Source organism: Callithrix jacchus, chromosome 11 (genome assembly GCF_049354715.1).
Source record: "Callithrix jacchus isolate 240 chromosome 11, calJac240_pri, whole genome shotgun sequence".
NCBI lineage: Eukaryota > Metazoa > Chordata > Mammalia > Primates > Cebidae > Callithrix > Callithrix jacchus.
Genome location: NC_133512.1, coordinates 55,613,275 through 55,633,916, shown reverse-complemented (window position 1 = coordinate 55,633,916; position 20,642 = coordinate 55,613,275). Strand labels below are relative to the sequence as shown.

Here is a 20,642-nt window from a genome sequence, read left to right as displayed (position 1 = left end):
ATGAATATGGCTAAATGAATAAGTATTTCTTCCTAGAAAACTTAGTCATGTGGTAGGCTATATCGCTTCACAGGACAAAAGAAAATGTCAGTATCATGGAGTTACACAGATTTCTTTATCTCTAATACAGTCTCTAGCCAAATTCAGCTGCTGATTTTTACAAATCAAATTCGGAGGCTAGGAGGTTAAAATTATTTGTTTTTTCAGAAGGTGTGAAGAATGTATATTCCCACTCTACCTTTTGAAAATTTGGAATTTTTAATCAGGCTCAATTCCTAGCAAATAGTCTTACTATCCCATTCTCTCACCTCCATATCTCTGCCCTCCCCTACACTGTCTCTGCCACCTTCTCCAACCGTGCTCTCAACTCCAGAAAGTTAGAAATATGGCTCCTGTTGCTGGTCCTCTTCCAACTTGATAATCTACCTTGAGTCTGGGAAGACTTTCTAGAAAGTCTCATGCTGAGCTAAAGCACTGCTGTGTGTGATTAAGAATTCAGGCTTTGGAGACAAACTGCCTGAGTTCCAAACTTTATGTGACTTTGGGTTGTTTAATGGCTCTGGGCCAGAATGTTATGTGTAAAATAAGGCTATTGCTAATACTCACCTTAAGGATATTATGCGGGTTAAATGAGCTAGGTTACATAAAGCGTTCAGAACTGTCTCTGACCCAGTAAATGGTTATTAATATTATTAACCTGTATGATGCTGGTATATAACAGAATAATTCAAGCTAAATAATGCATTCACACTAAACTGTATTCAAACTAAATAATGGAGAGTTTATATTCAAAGTAAACTGTATTGTAATGCATTCAAACTATATTGTAATATATTCAAACTGTATTGTAATATATTCAAACTAAACTGCATTTAAACTAAATAATGGAGATTTTTAAATAAAAAACATCACCTCATATATTTAATATAAATATACTTTTAACAGAGCAATGATCCAGCTCTTATGAATGGTAGGTTGAGCTCAATGGAATAGGACCCAATGAATATGGCCACTCCAACTAGATTTCAGGTTCAATATTGTCCCACAATAAGACACAATCATTCAAACAATATCCTCCAAGATGATAAGCAATTAAGGGATCAAGGCAGAGACACACAGCCAAGGACCTAGGGCATCTTAGAGTTAGTGACTGTAAAGTTAGCCGTGGACCACAGTGGTCCTCCTGTGATATTGAGATTTAAATGTTTTTACCATTTTTCCTGCTCCCCTCACCCCATTCTTCTTTCCTTACCATTTGTGTTATCTTCCCAGCTTAAGTTAATGGTTAGAAATAATGAGAGTTAATGGTAGCCAGACCAGAAAAACAAATCTGTTCGATTTTTGTTATTCTACCTATGTGCATCCTCTTGATTCAGTTAGTCCTCAATTGTCTGTCGATTTTACCTGTGAATATGTGCAGGCCAGAAACTTGAATTTATAAAATCATATGTTTGAATTAAATAGTGTCTCATTTGCAATTCAAAATTCTATAATACAGTGAATAGACTAGAAAGTTTTAGTTCTGAAAATCCATGGTAGACTTAAAGAGCTGAGTTTCTAAGTTGCTAGCATTTATCACTTGCCTTTCACAAATGAGAATGGATTGCCTGTTCTGAAAACTTAAAAATAAAACTTTTCTTTCTGATTCCCTTATATCAGCATAACAAATGTGAAGAAAGCTGATGACTGCATCATCAGTGGCAGCAAAATGTGGACTGCCCGTGGATGCTAAGCTAACTAGGTGGGCCTAATTGCCAGTACCGGGGGTATGCCCCACCAGTCACTTGAATACACTCTTATGTGCCACTAAAATTTCCTGGTAAGATGTCACCACTTACATTGAAGGCTAAATGGATTACACATCTTGCTGCAAGGCTTTGAGTGAAATGCAGACTTCTTGACTAAGGTCAACAATGAACCACATATATGATGGTGGTGCCATAAGATTATAGGAGCTGAAAAATTCCTATCCCCTAGTGATGCTATAGTCATTGTAACATTGCAAAAATTCCTATAATCTAGTGATGTAGGCATTGTAACATCACAGTGCAATGCATTACCTTTTCTATGATTAGATGTGTTCAGATACACAAATACTTCTCACTGTGTTACAATTGCCTACACTATTCAGTATAGTACATACTGTACAGGTTTGTAGCCTGGAAGCAATGGGGTACACCTCATAGCCTAGGTGTACAGTAGAACATACCATGTAGGTTTGTGTATGCATACTCTCTGATGTTCTCAAAAGGATGAAATCAATCACCTAACAATGCATTTCTCAGAATGTATTTCTGTGGTTAAGTGACGCATGACTGTACTTAGAAATAGAAAAACAATGTGTGTGTGTTTTTTTAAATCGAGACTTTCGGGAATGAAATGCCTGACTCATCTGATCAGCTTGGGTCAGAGATATTGATAAACCTCTATGCCTTGAAATTGTAACCGAATGCAAGTTCAGCCACTTGCTGCTTGAGAAGCTGAATACACAAGAGGTAAGGTATAGTGGAAGGAAAGCAGTTTCATTATCAAATGCCAGCAGTTGAGGAAATGGCCGAGTTTATGCCTCTACAAAATCATTTCACATTTCTGGGCTGACTGGGGGATTAAAAAGAGAAACTTACAGTTGTGCAACGTGCAGGTCTGCGTGTCTTGTTTCAACAGCTATCTTGAATTATTATCCACGTGGACAGAATCCAAGCTGGCATCATCTTAACCGTGGCCAGGCTGTAGACTATCCCCCCTGAGGTAATTTCTATGGGAGAATTCTACAGCTGGGTCTCTACGTCTGGTTTGCTTCAAGAATAGCCCCAGGAACTTCTAAACAAGCATATCATTAAATAAGCATGCATGGTGCTAGGGAGTGTCTGGTGGGAAAGGGAGAGAAACAGAGTTTTAAAGTGCATTTCAAGGCTATATTCTGAATTTAGAGAAAAAAAGTTTTTAAATGCATTTTAAAGCTAACATACTTGATTACAAAATGTGAATTTTGATGGAAGAGGAGGAAGAATATTAAAAAGCTTTCCTCAGTTGTTCTTCTACTTGTGCCTGAGTAAGTGGCATCCATACTTGACGCTGTAGATGTGGCATTCATTTTTAACCCATCTTCCCTCAGCTTTACAATAGGGAAAATCGTAAGAATAATTTTAATTTGGCACCATTTTTTGGTCCCCAATTAACCTAATGGCTACAATGTAACCTCTTCTACTCAAAGAAGCTCAGCTAGTAAGTAAACTTGGTAGGTTATTAATCAAGCCATACGTTTTTTGTTTGTTTGTTTGTTTTTTTGAGACGGAATTTCGCTCTTGTTACCTAGCCTAGAGTGCAATGGCGCAATCTCGGCTCACCGCAACCTCCGCTTCCTGGGTTCAGGCAATTCTCCTGCCTCAGCCTCCCGAGTAGCTGGGATTACAGGCACACGCCACCATGCCCAGCTAATTTTTTTTAATATTTTTAGTAGAGACGGGGTTTCACCATGTTGACCAGATGGTCTCGATCTGCTGACCTCGTGATCCACCCGCCTCGGCCTTCCAAAGTGCTGGGATTACAGGCTTGAGCCACCGCGCCCGGCCAAGCCATACGTTTTTATTAAGGGCCTTTTATGGTCTCAGCACTGGAATTTTAGTGAGAGGTGATTAAAAATATATGTTCCTTAGTAGAAAAGATAAAAACGAAAACATCAATTTATTCAGCAAACACTCGTTGGGATCAACTACTGTGCCAAGTGCTTAATGGTAAACATGGGTGTTTAACATAGGTCCTTTATGTTGGTACACACCAAATGTGTCTTTCCTGAATGAATTAAACACGTATATTTTATTTTTGATAATGAACATTTCCTTTTCTACATATAATTTTCATGTTCTTTATTATCAGGAATTCATATCTCTAAAAGTATTTAAAAACTGTTTATGTGCATATGTCATCGAACACCACAGAGATATCTTTTGAAGACATCAACAGTTTAAAATTCTTCACTGGTGAAGAAAAACATGTTTTACATAGCAGATGTTACAGTTTAAGTTGGATGTGTGTGTACAACCTCTCTAGGGAAGTACTAGAACAAAAATGTAATAGTCACGAGTAAATACGCATGCTTGCATAAAAATAACCCATCTCGAGTTTAGCTGGCATGGATTAGTATCAGCAGGACTTGTTTAATCAGTAATTAATTACATTTCCTGAAAACATACATCATTCCATACTAGAAACAAGAGTAAAACTGTATGTTGAATAAAGCAACACTCACACACTTAATTAAAAAGCAAATTACTTAACATACAATATTTTTATACTGCCCATCTTCCCTTAGAAGGCCTACATCCTCCAAAAAAAAAAAGCTGAATATAATTTAGGTCAAAGACTATATTAAATACAAAAATGGCTGACATTTAACTTTTTCCTGTTTGTTTCTCCTTCCTCTCTTTTCATTTTTGCCCACACACATTTCACTTATATTAAACCTTATTCCATTAGAACGTCCTTGTGATAAATTCTAAGATACACAATGGTAGAAAGAACTTAAGCAAGTATATTAAAATCACTCTTAAGTTCAAATATTAGAATGCTGTTTTTTTATAAAACAGATTTGTAGTTTCTATTTTTAAAATAAATTTAAATTTTTTAAAGTTTAGAGAGGGAATTCTGAAAAACTGCCCTAGGGTGGTTTGCTAGCCATGCCCAAAAGGTAGATTCAGAGACACTGTGTATAAAAGAGCAAGTGAACTAAACTGCAATTTGTCTTGTCCCATCTGTTACAAACTTCACAGTAGGGAGCCTGGCATTGTCAGGTGCCTTGTGACTGGTTGTGAATGCAAACAAACTTTGTGTAACTTTTCTAGTTTTTTGCTTGAGTCAAAAATATATCATATTCTTGGTGTTTGTGGCAATTTTGAAGACAAAACAGTGTAATCAGTAAAAAGAATGTTTCCTATATCACCAGTGATATGGTTTTAAAAGCTCTCTGTGTGAATCTGAAAACTATTTAAGAAATAGTTTTAAATTAAACTTAAATTATTTAGCCATGAGAAATAAATTCACACAAAGAGTTTAAGGAGCTGACTAGCACATACCATTCAGAAATTTGCTTGTCTTTCAGGCAGTAACCTAGAAGACAATCCATTAATTATGAAAGGAATTTTAATCATGTAGTATGGATATCTTTAATAGACATCATCATAACATATTTGGACTCCTTGAAATTGTCTTGTGTGTGAACAAAATCCAACTTACCTTATACAGATATTAAATAATGTTTAAATAAGTTAAATATATATTAATGTAAAATTCAAATGTTAGGACCTTTGAAGACACTATGCATTAAATGTGTCTATAATCAGATTAAAGCATTTTATTCCAGTAAGTTTTCTGAAATACAAATTACCTCACATAAAACTCATGTTCCAGTTTCCTTAAAAATAAGTTTATCTTATGTGCTTTAAAGTAAATGGATTATTAAATAATACAAAAGCTTAATAAATTACCAGCTGGTTGAACTATTTATTAATTAATGAGATAAACCTGAGGAGAAAGCAATGCTTATAAATATTATTTTAAAATGTAAATTAACGACCTGACAAGGGTTTTCATGATATATTAATATCTGTTGCATGTAGACATTTTTATGCTATGTTTCATCTTTTTTGCTCATTTCTAAATTAATTACAGGCATTAGAGAAGCCATAAATGCTAATAAAGTTAGATTCAGCTGTCGGCTGTCAAGCGAATCACACCACAATCACACCACAGTCTTGTTCACACACAAGACGGTGTCAAGGAGTCCAATCATAGATCATAGATCTTTGAGAAAGCATAGTAGGAATAATTCTTTATGTAATTGTATAATTGTAACCCATGTTGAATTTAGCAAAGTTAAGTAATCAAAAGAAAACATTAAACAGTTTTTCTTTTCTAAGTGTCATAAAGACTTTGTAGAATACTTATAATGTATAATGTGGTTATATTTTCCATTATACTTTAGCTACAAAAGTTGTAATTGATTAAGCTTGAAGGAATTGAGTCTCACATCTAGTATATGCTTGATTTTTTTGGTCAAAAACATTTTATGTTTATTTCTTTCTCTTCATTTTGAAGATTAAGGAAAGATTAAGACTTGAACTTGGCACTTTGCATATCTCTTCGGTTTAAGCAATAGTCCTTCGAAGGCTTGTGGAAAATTCTTCTAAAAGGACAGGGTGAACTACTTGGCTACAATATAGATGCCAGTATAAATACAAAGAGAGCAAAGCTGTATGAAAGAAACAGAAGGATCCCGCTCTCCTGCTTGAACATTTAACCGAAGGAAAAAGCATGGAGAAAGCCAGGGTAACAATAACCTCATATATAATTTTTATACAGAATTTCAACTACCAGAAGATGGAAGGTCAATAAATGTAGGAAAAATTTATCCATACAAGTTGAGAAAAAGTTAACATATGCAAAAGGAGTAAATGATCTTCTAAGTGTCTATTGCCTTTGAAAAGTATCCTCAAATAAATTCACCAGTTAATTTCATGTCACCTGAGGTTTCTCTGTTAAAATTTAAGAGATTCTCATTTGGGAAACAAATAACTTCTAAATCTTCCAAAGAACGTTCATAAACATAACCAGGGTGTGCTGAATTTAGCTTGTACCAACTTATGAGAGCCAATTGTGCATGTATTTTCACAACTCTTGCGTTCCAGTGCTGTCACAATAGTGCTTGGAGTCAAGTGTGGTGGGAGGTTTTACACCACAGAAGTAAAACGTTACTATTTTAAAGTTAATAATTCAATCATCCATACCAGCCTGAGTGTATTTTTATATCTTTATACAATTCTTACTCCTGTTTTATAAATAGGGTAACTGAGATGGAGAGGTCATCAGCCCAAAGTCATAATGTGAATGATGGAGCCAGGATTTATGCTGAGGCTATGTACCTTCATAGCCTTTGGTCTTAGCCATGATGCTAGTCTGCTTCTCAGTAAATATTTAGTCAGTTTATTCAACAGTATGGACTGATGACATTATTTACTGGCTGCATAAACCCAAATTATCAAGCACTTTTTCAACATTCTCTCGAAGATATAAATTCAGTATATCTAACTTGAAATTTAGGAGCATTAAAAAATTAGGAAAACTATTTTATAGAACCAGAGCTTTTCATGGGGACAAGTGCTAGGGTTCTCTGCTCCAGAATTCTGATGCTTAAAACGTTGGATATTTGTTTTAAATGGAAAAAGAGGGTGCTGGCAGAAGGATCTCTGTGGTTGGTTAGGGACATGCCAGTGTGTCCAGAGGAGTTCCCTGCCTGCCAGGAATCTCAGCAGACACAGTGACATGAAGGGACAAGACAAAATGCCAGGTAGAGACCTACTTTACGTAGTTCTTAGAAATAAAATCATAAGAAGTGTTGAACCATGCAGTGATGAGAATTACTTTTATATCACCCAAACCCCTTTTCCTGAAATCTCTATCTGCTTGATGATGCTGTCCAAATTTAAAGTTTTTTAATATTTTACAAAGTACTTTCACAAAATAGCCAAACAATCCTGAAATCCATCCTTCTCTTGCCATCACTGGTTGTCCTAAGGCTCTGATATCCTCTACTTCCATTGTTGATTCTCCTGTTTTCATCTTTAAGTCTTTTTCTTTGGCCTCTGTTCTTCCTATTTTTCACAACTTGAATGATTAACAACGATTTCTGAGTCTCCCTTGAGCTCTGACGTCACATACTTGGCAAAGTAGTTAAAAATTTCTTGAATGAATGAGTCACTCTCCAATTGCCTTATGAAAATATGTACTTGGAGGTATTTCATTACCCCGAAGCCTGAAAACAACCTATTTTCTTGTCCTTAAAATAACTACCTTTTCTGAGAATTTTGTTAATGATACTGAGAACCAACATTTATCGAGGGACTATCACAGGCCAGGCACTTTATCTACTTCTCATAACTATCCTATGAAATAGATGATGTAATGAAAAAACCAAGGACAAAAGCACTGAGCAAGTGAAGGAACAAAGATGTGAACCTAGGTGATCTAACTCAAACCAGTGCCTCTCCCACACCTCAGGCTTATCTGTTTAAGTCACTTACCCACACTCAGTTCCAGTGGTTTTAACCTATCAGAGGCCCAAATAATGACAAATGCAGCCAGAAAAAAACATGACCCAAAATGACAGGTTATTAGGGATGAACAAAAAGAATTAAAACTCAGTAAAATCAAAGAAAATACATTCATAACCAAAAATATAAAGAAGGAGATTTTTGAAATAGCAGTCAAGATTTGCTTCTTTGTTTGAAGCAAGTTCCATTAATACAAATATTAACTTTGCTTGATTTGGGCTGGAATCTGAGTTTTCAGCCCCACTTCTCAGATTCTATTAAGAATGTAAAAGACACTTAAATAAAGAAGCAACACAGTCGACTAATATATTTTATTTAAAAATTTGTTTCTGGAGCCTATAAATGGATAAATTCCAAAACAGTAATACAGAGTATTTAACAATATTTTAATATTTTTTACTCAACAGACTGCCTTTGTGTTTTTCTTTCCATAAACAAATACGCTGGATTAAAACAACGGTACTCTTATCTTCAAGTTCAACGCCTGAGTTTCTTGCATACTATTTCCATTTACAGTTTAGTAATAACTTCACATTATTCTGTCACAAATGATAATCAAATGTCCTGCCTCATAGTAAAAAATCATAAAACTATTATAAGCTAAGTCAAAAGAATTTATAAAGTTAATATGAAACAATAACTATACTGATATACATGTACAATAGGCCCTATCACAAATATGCGAAAATACCAAGCTTTATTTAAAGAATGAGGTCTCGGGGCAGAAAGGAATGAGGGGTCATTATCATAAAAAATTATTAGAAAGATTGTAGGTAAAAAGAGATCAGCCTACAATTTTAATTGAGTAAAGGAGGAGAATGGAGTATATCATTACAGTTGATGCAGTTAGGAACATTCAATCAGCATTCTACCACACACTAGTTGACTACTTCAAGAGCTCAGAGTAGACTCTCCAGGCATTCTGTTACTCTCCCACTAAGTTTCCTTACGTGGGGCATAAACCTGCATTTATAAAAAAATATTATAATGCTATTTAATCCGACCATTGGCAAACAATAGAAAAAGAAACTGGAAAGTAGTGGAGCCATACCATCTCACTACCCCTGAAAATAGGGGCTAAAATGAGTCATTGAGGAACAGTATTCAAAGAGCACTGTATTAACTAATGTGATTTATAAAATAAGCAAACTTCAGCAATTTTCAATGGAAAATGCCATAGTATTTGAAAACTAGGAATGTTTTGGTGCTGATTTTTATCAAAGTGGTACTCTAAGCCATTAAGTTGGAACAAATTCCAAATTCACAATTACTTGCATCACCTCCGTTTAATAATCCAATAAATGACAAAAAAGACAAATAAAGAAAACAGCATCATATAACACAGTAGCCTTGTTTGGCTCCCTCTGGATAAAATCTTCAGTTTGCCCATAGTTTTACCTAGAAATCCAGTTGTGGAATCAAATTGTGAATCCTATCAGAGATAAAAGCAAAGAAAATATAACAGTTAGATTCTAATAGTCTACATATGCACATTCAAGAAATTGAATAACTGTTATCATAGTACATTTATAATGACAGTTTTGTGTTTAATCAATTCAGGATCCTGTTTTATCAACAGTTTTATCAACTACCTTGGGTAGTCAGTCTGATTACTCCATGCAAAATATAGTAATTCTCTCAATGATTAAAAAGCTCTTTCATCATCCAAAAACACTTCTTTCAGTCCCACAGAGTAATTAAAAAACTCAAAACTATTTAGATGTTATTCCAATTATATGGATAAAGAAACGATAACAATAAAAGTAATTACTTTGTGCATTATCACACAGATTTTTTTCCTCACTTTTGTTGTGCCATTGCTCTCCATGGTCAAATGGTTGATTTCTACCCAAGTAGAGGAATTCATTCAAAATGTAATATGGTTAGCAGTTAAATGTACCTTTACTTTTTTTTTTTTTTGAGATGGAGTCTTGCTCTGTTGCCCAGGCTAGAGTGCGGTAGCGTGATCCTGGCTCAGTGCAACCTCTGCCTCCCAAGTTCAAGCAATTCTCCTGCCTCAGCCTCCTGAGTAGCTGGGACTATAGGCACATGCCACCATGCCTGGCTAATATTTTTGTATTTTCAGTAGAGATGGGGTTTCACCATGTTGGCCAGGCTGGTCTTGAACTACTGACCACAGGTGATCCACCCACCTTGTCCTCCCAAAGTGCTGGGATTATAGGCGTAAGCCACCGCACCCAACCTTGAACCTTTACTTTTAATATCCCTTTGTTTAGACAGCTGACTTTGAAGTAAAGTGGAGTCTATTAAAAGTTAAGAAAATAACATATAGAGGTAGTAAAATGTGATAAGGACTATAAATATGGTTGGGGAAAAAAACTACCATATTAAAACACAGCTAGAAAATCCTAACAATGAGAGAGGGCTAGGTATGGACTAGAAATATTACACATAATTTCATAGAAATTTTAATATCCTGAGGTGTAAATGCCCGGACATAATAATATCCTTTGTATAGTTCAGTGTCTGTGTGGCTTATACACTTTAGATCTATGGTTCTTTACCATGACTATGCATCAGAATCACCTGAGATGCTTTTTTTCAAAATATTTATGTCTAGATACCTCCCCACAAAATTCTAAATCAGTATATTTAAAGACAGAATCAGGCATGTATATTTTTAAAGAGGTCCCCAGCAGATTATAGTGCACAGCTTAGTAAGAATATTGCTTTTGATGCCAAATTCATTTTTGAATAGTACAATTTTAAAAGCACATGGAACCAGAGAAGGTTCAGAGAAGCTTGACATTCAAGATAAATGTCAACAAATGGAAGGAGACGCTAACAAGAAAAGGTGTATGTTGTTAAAGATAAAAGGCTCCAGGCTGTTCAAATCTATAAGCACTTTTTTCAGAAGTGATCCTTAGGAAACCGAGCAAAAGAGTATACGTTTCCATTAAGTGAACAACATTTGGCTGGTTGAATATAAAGTGCTTTTTGATTGCTTGGTTAATAAATTACTAGTAGTCTCTACTATTGAGATTTCTAAGACTACTCAAAATAGTCATCTGTCTTGAGTCTTTAACAATCTTCCTAATTAAATTAAATTAAATCTAATTAAAGATATATTGGCTTCTACTTATTCCTCCCACTTACATGTGTGAGACAAGATGAAAAATGAAACAGTATGGCAAAAGTAAACCTTATAGTTATTCCAAACACATTAGATACAAATGAATGGGAATCAAGGACTTAGGATCTCTGTATCTATTTCAAAATGAATAAAAGTTGAAATTCTATTATTTGAGAATATTAGATCAAATTTCTTAAAGTTAAAATTATAACCACTTACCATTTCGGCTAATAAGTTATTCTGGGTTTTAACTTCATGGCCTATTTCAATGGAAAGCTATAAAGAAGAAAGTATACACACAATTACTCACATAAAAGTATTTAAGTGTTATAAAGTAAAAATAATGTCATTCTAAACATACACATTTTCTGAAATGAAACGGTCTTCTAAACACATAAACTCTCTTCTTCTGACACTTTTTCCACCAAGATTAATAAAAAATAAATTTGGAACTTCTACTCCTCCCAATTATGGACATTTTCTCTTTCCTCTTTATTATAATTTCGTATTAATATTCAAGTCCATCTTTTAATTTGGTATATACTACTTTTCTCTGATTCTCTTACACTTGGCATGCTTTCGTATCTTTATTATATTCCCACAAAAGCATTTATCTGTATATTTCCTCCTTATATTTATTTTTTTTAACTTTTATTTTAGGTTTGGAGGTACATGTGAAGGTTTGTTATGTAAGTAAACTCATGTCACATGGATTTGTTGTACAGATTATTTCATTTTCTAAGAATTAAGCCTAGTACCCAATCTTCTTACATTTTAAAAGATCTACAAGTACCCATATAATCAACTCAAATCTAGACAAAAGTATTCAATATTTTCCTAATGAAATGTTGCATTACTTTAAATATGTCTAAATTGACTATTTCCTTAGATTTTAAAGGTCTTTGCTTGAAAATAGGATAATAAATTGAAAAAAATACATATTAGTGTTATTTACATCTTAAAGCTCTGCAGAAAAGAGCCATAGCCTATAAAAAAACCATACTATAGGTAATTATAACAGCTATTGAAACCAAAACCTATCCAATACTTTATAGGACAAATTCATCAAAGGCTTTACTTCCAAGATACTTGAATAAATAGAATAATTTACTGAAAATCTTGGTAAGCCACTGTAAATATTGTTCTTCATCTGTGTGAAAGCATATGAGATAATATTTATATAAAACCATTCTAGAATTCTACAGATTGGAACATGAGCTTTTTTCCCAGATTTAACAACTCAGAGATAATAAGTACTATAAAGCTAGACTGCCCACATTACCCAACTTCTTTCTACCACTCTCATTCATGCCAAGAGAAGAAACTTCCAGGACATCACAACTTTCTTCTAACAAGTAATCTAAATTATCTACATTGGAGGGTTTTTAAAAGGCATTTAATTCTTAAGTCCTTCCAAGTGTTGCATTTTTAAAATTAACATTATACAATATTACTTAGTTCATAAATCAACTTCTTTCAGTTTCATATGATTTTGAAAACAATCCTGTCTCAAAATCTAACAGTCTCCAGATGGAATGTAATTCTATTTTTCAAAGACTACAATGAAATATCAAGTTTTAGCAACAGGGGCTTCTACTGAATGCTTTATAAGTGAACACCATGTTTATTATAATGCAGTATCAATCACATATATTAAAATCATCTTTGTATAATTCCTTTGTTCAATATAAATTTACTTAATACCACCGATAAGGAATTAGGCTAGGTACTACGCTGACTATAAAGTAAGCACAACAGAAAACCTGCATTCTGATAAATTCCTTTTACATACAAATAATGCCAATGCAAATCACTATGAATAAGTGCTACAGAAATGGCACAAATGGTTTTATGTTCATAAGAAGAAAAGTCACTTTTGGATGTGGTAATCAGGTAAAAGTTTGGAGGGAGGGGGTGCAATGAGGAGAGGGTGATCTAGATAAGCAGCACTTCAATTGATATAAGAAGTGGACACCCAAGGCAAAGGGATAGTGTGATATGGGGTGGGAAAGTGACAGCATACACAAGACACAAAGCATACTTTAATTTGTCTAGCAGAAAGCACATACACATTCTGGAAGTGTGGGAAACAAGATCAAAAGCTAAGATCAATTTTTGAAGGATCTATCTGATTTAATCCAGCTACAAAGCATGAACTGTGGAAGGACACTGAAGACTTCCGGGAGTGCAGGATGCAGTTTTTAAAAATATTCTAAACGAGGACTGTGGCAATGATTATGTAGCTCAGATAATGTGCAAAAAAACAGGAAGAAATAGGTTAAGAGGTTCTTCCAATTCAACTAAGAAAACCAGGGGATAATATTAGAAATAGAAAGGCAAAGATGGAAACATTAAAAAGACATTGTAAGACTCAGTGACTGAAATGAAGTACTAAGGTCGAAATAAGAAAGATCAAGATTTATAGCTTACAAGACTGCATAAAAAAAGTGGAAGAGCTACCTGGGGGTAGAAGACAAACAGCTCTGTTTGAGACATTATAGCAGACAGCATACAGTATATAAAACACAGCTGAAGATTTTTTTCAAGTATTAAAAAAACCTGTCTTTTGATGTGCCACATTTTCTAACTTCCTCAAAGCAGTCTAAATTTTGAATGTACTTTGACCTCACAAAACTAGTGTCTAAGTAAATGAATTCCTTAGGATAAGTTCAATAAGAATATATAGTTTATAACTATATAATACATATGTATAGAAATATGTGATTTAAAACACATATAACATTTGTTATATACTTACAGATTTTATAGCAGTTACTTTGCTTCTCAGACTTTCAGTGAGTCTCTCATTTTCTTCTTCACAGGCACTGTACCCACTATTAGCATAGCCATAGTTTCCATAGTTGCCAGGAGGTACTCCTTCACCTGCAAGGATCAGAGTCACAAAGGCAGTTGTAGAGAAGCCACTTTTGAAACATTGATAGTTAGGAAAGAACTGAAAAAGACCCCTGGAGGGCATTGCAGACCACATATGTCTCTAATATCCATATTCCACATGAATTTTAAAAATAAATAACAAAACAGAGATCAGACCAATTCTTTTCATTACCCTCCGTTAACCAAAGAATATTCAGTTCAGTTCATTTTGATACACATTCAAGGATTGCTTATTGATTGCCCAGAAGATACAAAAATGGGTCCTAATACACAAGGATATTCAGGATACATTCCCTCCTCAATAGAAACATGTATTTTAATAAAAGTTCTAAAAGAAGTAATATCATTTACCCACTGAAGACATGTGGCTATAAAAAGGAAGGGAAAAAGTGGTTAATACAGCAGGAGGGGAGCTTATAGCAGTGAGGGTCCTTTACTAGCATCTCTTTCTTTTAAACAGACAGCTAGACAGGGAAGAGCCAAAGTGGGGAAGGGGCAAGCTGAAGCTCTAGGAAAGAGACAGAATAACTTATGCAGAATGTTAGCTGAGAGTCAAAAGGGAGATTCATTTATTCTTCAACATATATTTGAAGAATGACCATGTATCAGATGCATCATTCTTTCTAGGTGCTACTATATGGAACTCTAAGGGACAAGAGTGGCCATCACCCTGCCTAATACAGTCCTTGATAGTCATCAGGCTATCAAACAACAGATGGAGTGAGTCTTAGACAGTGAATACACATAAATATGTTGGCTGATTCTAAGGAAACAGGATAGTTCAGGATGTTAGTTAACTACACTTTTTTTTTTAACCTAAGTGTTGCCATCATTTTTCTCAGTAAAGGAAGAAAACAGGCTATCTGCTGAAGAATGGGTGATCACTCAGAATATACAGTAAGAGAAATGATGGAGAAAAGTGACTGGGACCGCAAAGGATTACTAAAGATAAAACAAACTGTTTGAGGCAATATACTATAGAGGCTTCGACCCTCCCAGGTGTGTGATCTTTTTTCTACAGACATGTGCCCTAAGTTAGTCCAGCAGAAGCTGGATAGTTGGACTAATCTAGAGTTGCAAGTTTACAGTACTGGGATTGCAGAAAAACAGAGCCCCAAGAGGTTGAGACTGTTTGCCAAAAGAGTGGTTGAAGATTTGGATTACAGGGATTAGATTGGACAGATATTGAAGTACAGCAGTGGCTTGAGAATGTGGGGAAAGGGATATCAAAACTAGAGGTTGCAGAACCAGCTACTCGGGAAGCTGAGCCAGGCAGGATCAACTGAGGCCGGATTTGAGACCAGTCTGGGTAACACAGGTCTCCATAAGCTCAAAGAGCAGATGTAGCAGCAGTGACAGGACATTAACAGCACTGATCACTGAAGGACAGTCATGGTGTGAATAGGAAGTTCTTTCAAGGCACAATACAAATTTCATTTTCCCTATGAAGCAAAACTCTCACTGATTTCTTACAGCTCTAATTGTATGTAACATTAATATTGTGCTCTGTACAGTACTATAAGGGCAGAGACTAAGTTTGGTTGACTCATCACTGTATGTTCCTCCATAAACATACAAACACATACACACTGTAAGGCACATTTGATGAACATATGATGTGAACTAATTAATGGAAAGAATCTGATTTCATTGTTATTGAACTTTGAATGTGCATATCTTTGTCAAAAATGGAATCATATGCTTCTCTGAGGGCAGACAGTATCTCATGCTCCTATATCCTCCCTGTACCTACTAAGTACTTTACATGCAGCAGATACCTAGGCAATATCCAACACCACAAAAAACACAACAAAATATTGAAGAAGTATTTTCCAAACATAAGAGAGTTGTACTATCTGAATTTTCCTGCTGACACACTATCTATGAAATGCTCCACATGTGTTATTATAAAAGAACTCAAGGAGTGTGCATATTTTTCCCCTCAGTCAATTAAAATCACCATTTAAAACTGCATTCTCCCTCTATTAATCAATAATACTCTGTGCAAACTCTAGTTTAATATGGGCCAAGATACTTAAAGAAAGAATAATGTCTTCTTATTTTGTGTGGCTGAGGTTCTGAGTATATAACATAACATTTACCCAATAAGTACTGACTGGTTGAATTCAATCATTTGACAACGTCACCAAGAAATTCATTCTAAATTAATAGCTATTTTTCCTTTCCTTTGTTTAGTTGCTTTTGCCTATCTTAATTTTAGAGTGCTTCCATGCTGTTCTATTTATTCAAAGTGAAATTCTTGTTTATTGTACAAAAATATGTTAATGCACATTTCTCCTATTAAAGAGTTGATGTTCTCTCAAATTATGAGCCACCCCAAATACAATGGACAAAAAAACAAAAACAAATAAAATGCTAGAATTGCTATTCTGAACAGAGCCACTTCTCTTCTGGCGGTATACTGCTATGAAAGGTGTAAAAAAGCTAGCGGGTACTGAAGATCATACACAGCCTTTGTTAGTTTAGAAAAATGATTCTTCTTTTGGATAGGTTCTATCAGTAAGCTAACAGAACCATTTAGAGACACATATGAATGTGACAGCTTCTGCCTATGAATATCTATCAGATTCACTACAATCCCAAATTTAAAATTTCAGATCAATATACATTGATACTTAAAAACATGAAAAGAAGTGCAGGCGCAGTGGCTCATGTCTGTAAACCCAGCACTTTGGGAGGCCAATGTGGGTGGATCACCTGAGGTCAGGAGTTCGAGACCAGCCTGACCAACATGGCGAAACCCCGTCTACTAAAAAATACAAAAATTAATCAGGTGTGGTCGTGCACACCTGTAATCCCAAGTACTTGAGAGGCTGAGGCAGGAGAATTGCTTGAACCTGGGAGGTGGAGACTGCAGTGAGCTGCGATTGCAACACTGCACTCCAGCCTGGGCAACAGAGGGAGACTCTGTCTCAAAAAGAAGAAAGAAAAGAAAAAAAAGATAGAAAAGAAGGAAGGGAGGGAGGGAGGAAGAGAGGGAGGGAGGGAGGGAGGGAGGGAAAAGAAAAGAAAAAAATGTGTAAAAAAAGCCTTTGTCACTTCACATCAATATAAATTATAGCAATAGCAGTTACCTAAGTAATCACCTCTCCTCTCAATCACAGGAGAGCGCTTTAAAAAAAAAAAGGAGTATGGGGTAGTGGGCTCTAAATTAGTGAGATTCTAATTTAACTGGCTGAGCTGAGGTCCAGGTAACAATAAGTTTAAAACTTCCCGGGGCTGAGAACCATTTCTCAAGTCATTTTCCTGCAATTTAACATGGCATACTACAACAGAAAAATACTCCAAAGGGCCTAGAGGCCTACTGATGAAATCCAAACTCTTTGGCCATGAAATCCACTCTTCAGCCTCACATGCAAAGATCTCCACAGTGTGATCCTTCATCCCCTACTTCAACCAAACTGGCTTAGTCATAATCCCTTACTTTTTTGAGTTCCCATTTGGAACTCACTTCCCCCACTCTCCATTATTCAAGGTCTACTTCAAATTCCTAAGTCTCCACAAGATACACAAGGATCTTCTCCACAAAGTATACAGTGATCTATATCTGAAGCCTCTGAGACCATCACTTATATGCAGAACTTATCTGGTATTTGGATATATAGCAACTACTTTGTACTATAAGTTATCTTTGCACATATTCCTACTCCACACCTAGACTGGAAGCTTTGGGGAGCACAAAGAGGGCAGCAAACAACTGTAAACCTAGAGCTTACTCAGGCACACAATAAATCCTTTTTTATCATTAATGATGATGAACAAGAAAAACATTTAGGTATATAAAACTAAACTTGCTGAAAATTATTTTTTTTTCTCTTCAATGTACCTGGCCCTACATTCTTTCTATGATCCAAGTAGTCATAAAAACTTCATTAAAAAAAACTTTCTCATACTACAATTTATTAATCGATAACAAGTCTATAGTTATTGGCAACTTTCATTGACTTTAAATATCTGACACTTTTTGGAATTTTTTTTTTTTAAATCTTATAATGACTGAGATAGATAACATTATCTTTTTGCAAATGTTTCATTTATTTTCTGAAGTATACAGCACTCTAATGTAGCAGTCTTATTAGAAAAAAAAATACTGTCCTAAGAGAAAGCTTCAGAACCAGAAAACGCTGCTCTAATAGCTGTATGTTACTATAGAGGACCATTAAAATTCCTTGTGCCTAACTTATTCTTGCTGGTGAGCCAGCTTCCTAAACCCCAAGGTCAAGATCAAATGTTAAGATACCAAACCTTACTACATTCTACTGCCTTAATCATGGCACAAGGTTCAGATAAGAAATCGCCTTTCACCCAGATGTTACAGTTCCAGGACCTTTAACAGTAATGACACGTACATTTACCTTTGTAACTCACTGTTACCAGATTAACGACCATTATCAGTGTGCTTTGCGTGCAACTACCCACTCTTCAAATTCCGCTTCTGAAGAAACAAAGATCCAGGGCCAGTAGAGAAACAGAAACCGAAGTCGGGCTTTGTAAAACACACCAGTGTCCATAACCAAGCTCAGTCAATAACACTAAAACACTCGACCACTGAGATGTCACCTGTACACACCCACCCCAGTCCAATGCTTTCTCTAGCCTACCATCCAAACTTGAATCTGACTCAAACTTAAGGAAACTCCTAGGATCTGGGACAAATGGTGTGTTTCCACTCGACAAGGCCCAAAAGATACCCTCTAAAGATCCTGCTTTTTGGACCAAATGCCAAGAACAAAAGATAGCTCCGATTTGCTCCCGCGCCCCCGCGCTCCCGCGCCCAGCATGGCCGGTTCTAGGGCCCCGAACTTCGAACCTCGGCCCTCTTCTTACCCAGGCCTGCGCGCCTCATCCTGCCAGAGGAGAGAGGAAAAAGGCGGGCGCGGGGGGTTAGGTGGGTAGGAAAGAGCTAGGGGTGACCCGAACCGCGTCTTCAGTACCAGGGCCCCGCGGAACACCAACTTCTTCCAGCAAAGCGCCACGACAGCTGTAGATTCTAAACACCGAGCCGACTGATGGCGTCACTAGGGCGCTCATTGGAGCCCTGGGAAGAAGCCTGAATGGCATTCTGGGAAATGTAGTTCACTGACGCAGAACGTGTCGCAGGTGGCGTGGTGTGAACCCGGTTCCAGGAGCGGACGGGGCTCCGGAAAAGGGGGCGGCTTCGGCTGCGGCTCTAACTCTGGGTTTCTTATCCAACATCCCCGCTGCTTGTCTCGCGGCCCTCCGGGTCGCTGCTTTCAGTTTATTGACCACCAAGTTTAACTTAACAGATCTCCTCCTCCGGGCCCACAAGAGGTTGATTGGGATAACTTTCCTGATTGAGCCTTGTACTCTCTCTTACCTCCAGAGGTAGTGCAGGGAAAGTTAGAGAAGACTTTGTCCACGTTTCTCAGTTTACAAACAAGTAATCCAACATCCACAGAAGTAACAGATTTTGTACCTCATGTATCCAGTAAAGGAGAGAAAACCAGGTTCCTTGGAGTAAGACTCCTGCTCAGATGGGAGCAGCCCAGGAAAAGCGTGGGGTCTCATAGGAGACACTGAATAGTTCCGTTACTGTTACTGCATCTGTTGTATTTGAGGAACCAAGACTTTTAGTTGTTATAGGGAACAAAGGACCCCTAAATTCCCTCCCACTTAACTTTTTTTTTTTTTTAACTTACGCAAATGTTATTGAAATACTGCTTACACAAGGCATTGAGCCAGTTTGGGGGTTTAAAAGCTTGTTGGCGAGTGAAGATGTTGCTGGTATCAGGGTTAATCCTAGAATTTCATTTTGTCTCACCGGATTATTTATCATGAGAATACGGTAATCATGGTTTTCGGAGAAAGAAAAATCTGATACACAGTAGGTAATCAAAATCCACTGGGTATCTCCAGTTTTGTTGTTGCTGCCATATGTATGGTAGTGGAATCGTCTCCACTCCACAAATACGTGATCTCTGATCATTTAGTATTTTCTCATAGTTTCCCAAGACATTATTAACCTTGACCATAATAGTGGCACAAGTCTCTGCATTAAGTTGTTTTTGTATAAAACACATGAAAACTACTTTTAATGAGAGTTATTAACCTGAGAAGGAAGACTTATTCAATAAGGTTTCCATAGGAAAAAAAATCTTCGTTAAAATTAAAACGCCATTTTCTAAAAGCAATGGAATTAAATGAGGATAAAATCAGGGACAATTACAAATAAAAGATGGAGATTCAGTAATAGATGATAGCTAGATATCCCATTACAACTTTTAATCTATGTCCTTTGTTTGATTAAAAAATGCATGTTTTATAATGAAACATGTTTAAAAATTGTCCTAATGAAGGCTTGCTGATAGAAAATGTAGAAATTGTCATTTTTGAAAATCAGTTAATATTTACCAAAACTAATCATTTGAATTACCTAAAATATATTCTTCCTTTACATGGTAGGAAGACATAAGAATGAAATGTAGTTAAAAGGAAAAAATATATGTAATGTACTAAGAATATAACTGAAGTAAGGCAAAGCTAGTTCATATTGAGCTTGTTACCTA

The 20,642-nt window shown here is 35.9% G+C and overlaps 1 protein-coding gene across 5 annotated transcripts in view; it reads right to left on the bottom strand.

Moving 5' to 3' along the window:
* BET1 (Bet1 golgi vesicular membrane trafficking protein) overlaps window positions 1–19,155 on the bottom strand; it is a 36,807-nt gene extending 17,652 nt beyond the window's left edge. The window contains exons 1-5 of one of the 5 annotated variants that reach the window (XM_078342084.1): window positions 18,943–19,123; window positions 13,958–14,082; window positions 11,419–11,475; window positions 9,504–9,537; window positions 3,700–3,712 (exon numbers count right to left, since the gene is read on the bottom strand). In XM_078342084.1, coding sequence (XP_078198210.1) covers window positions 3,700–3,712; window positions 9,504–9,537; window positions 11,419–11,475; window positions 13,958–14,082; window positions 18,943–18,961 — 248 coding nt within the window. In that variant the 5' untranslated portion in view covers window positions 18,962–19,123. Of the gene's footprint in view, window positions 1–3,699; window positions 3,713–8,401; window positions 9,538–11,418; window positions 11,476–13,957; window positions 14,083–18,942 lie in introns of those variants that run through there. The other 4 variants (XM_035253861.3, XM_017975358.4, XM_035253860.3 and 1 more) reach the window with 4 other exon arrangements.
* Between the last annotated feature and the right edge of the window lie 1,487 nt (window positions 19,156–20,642).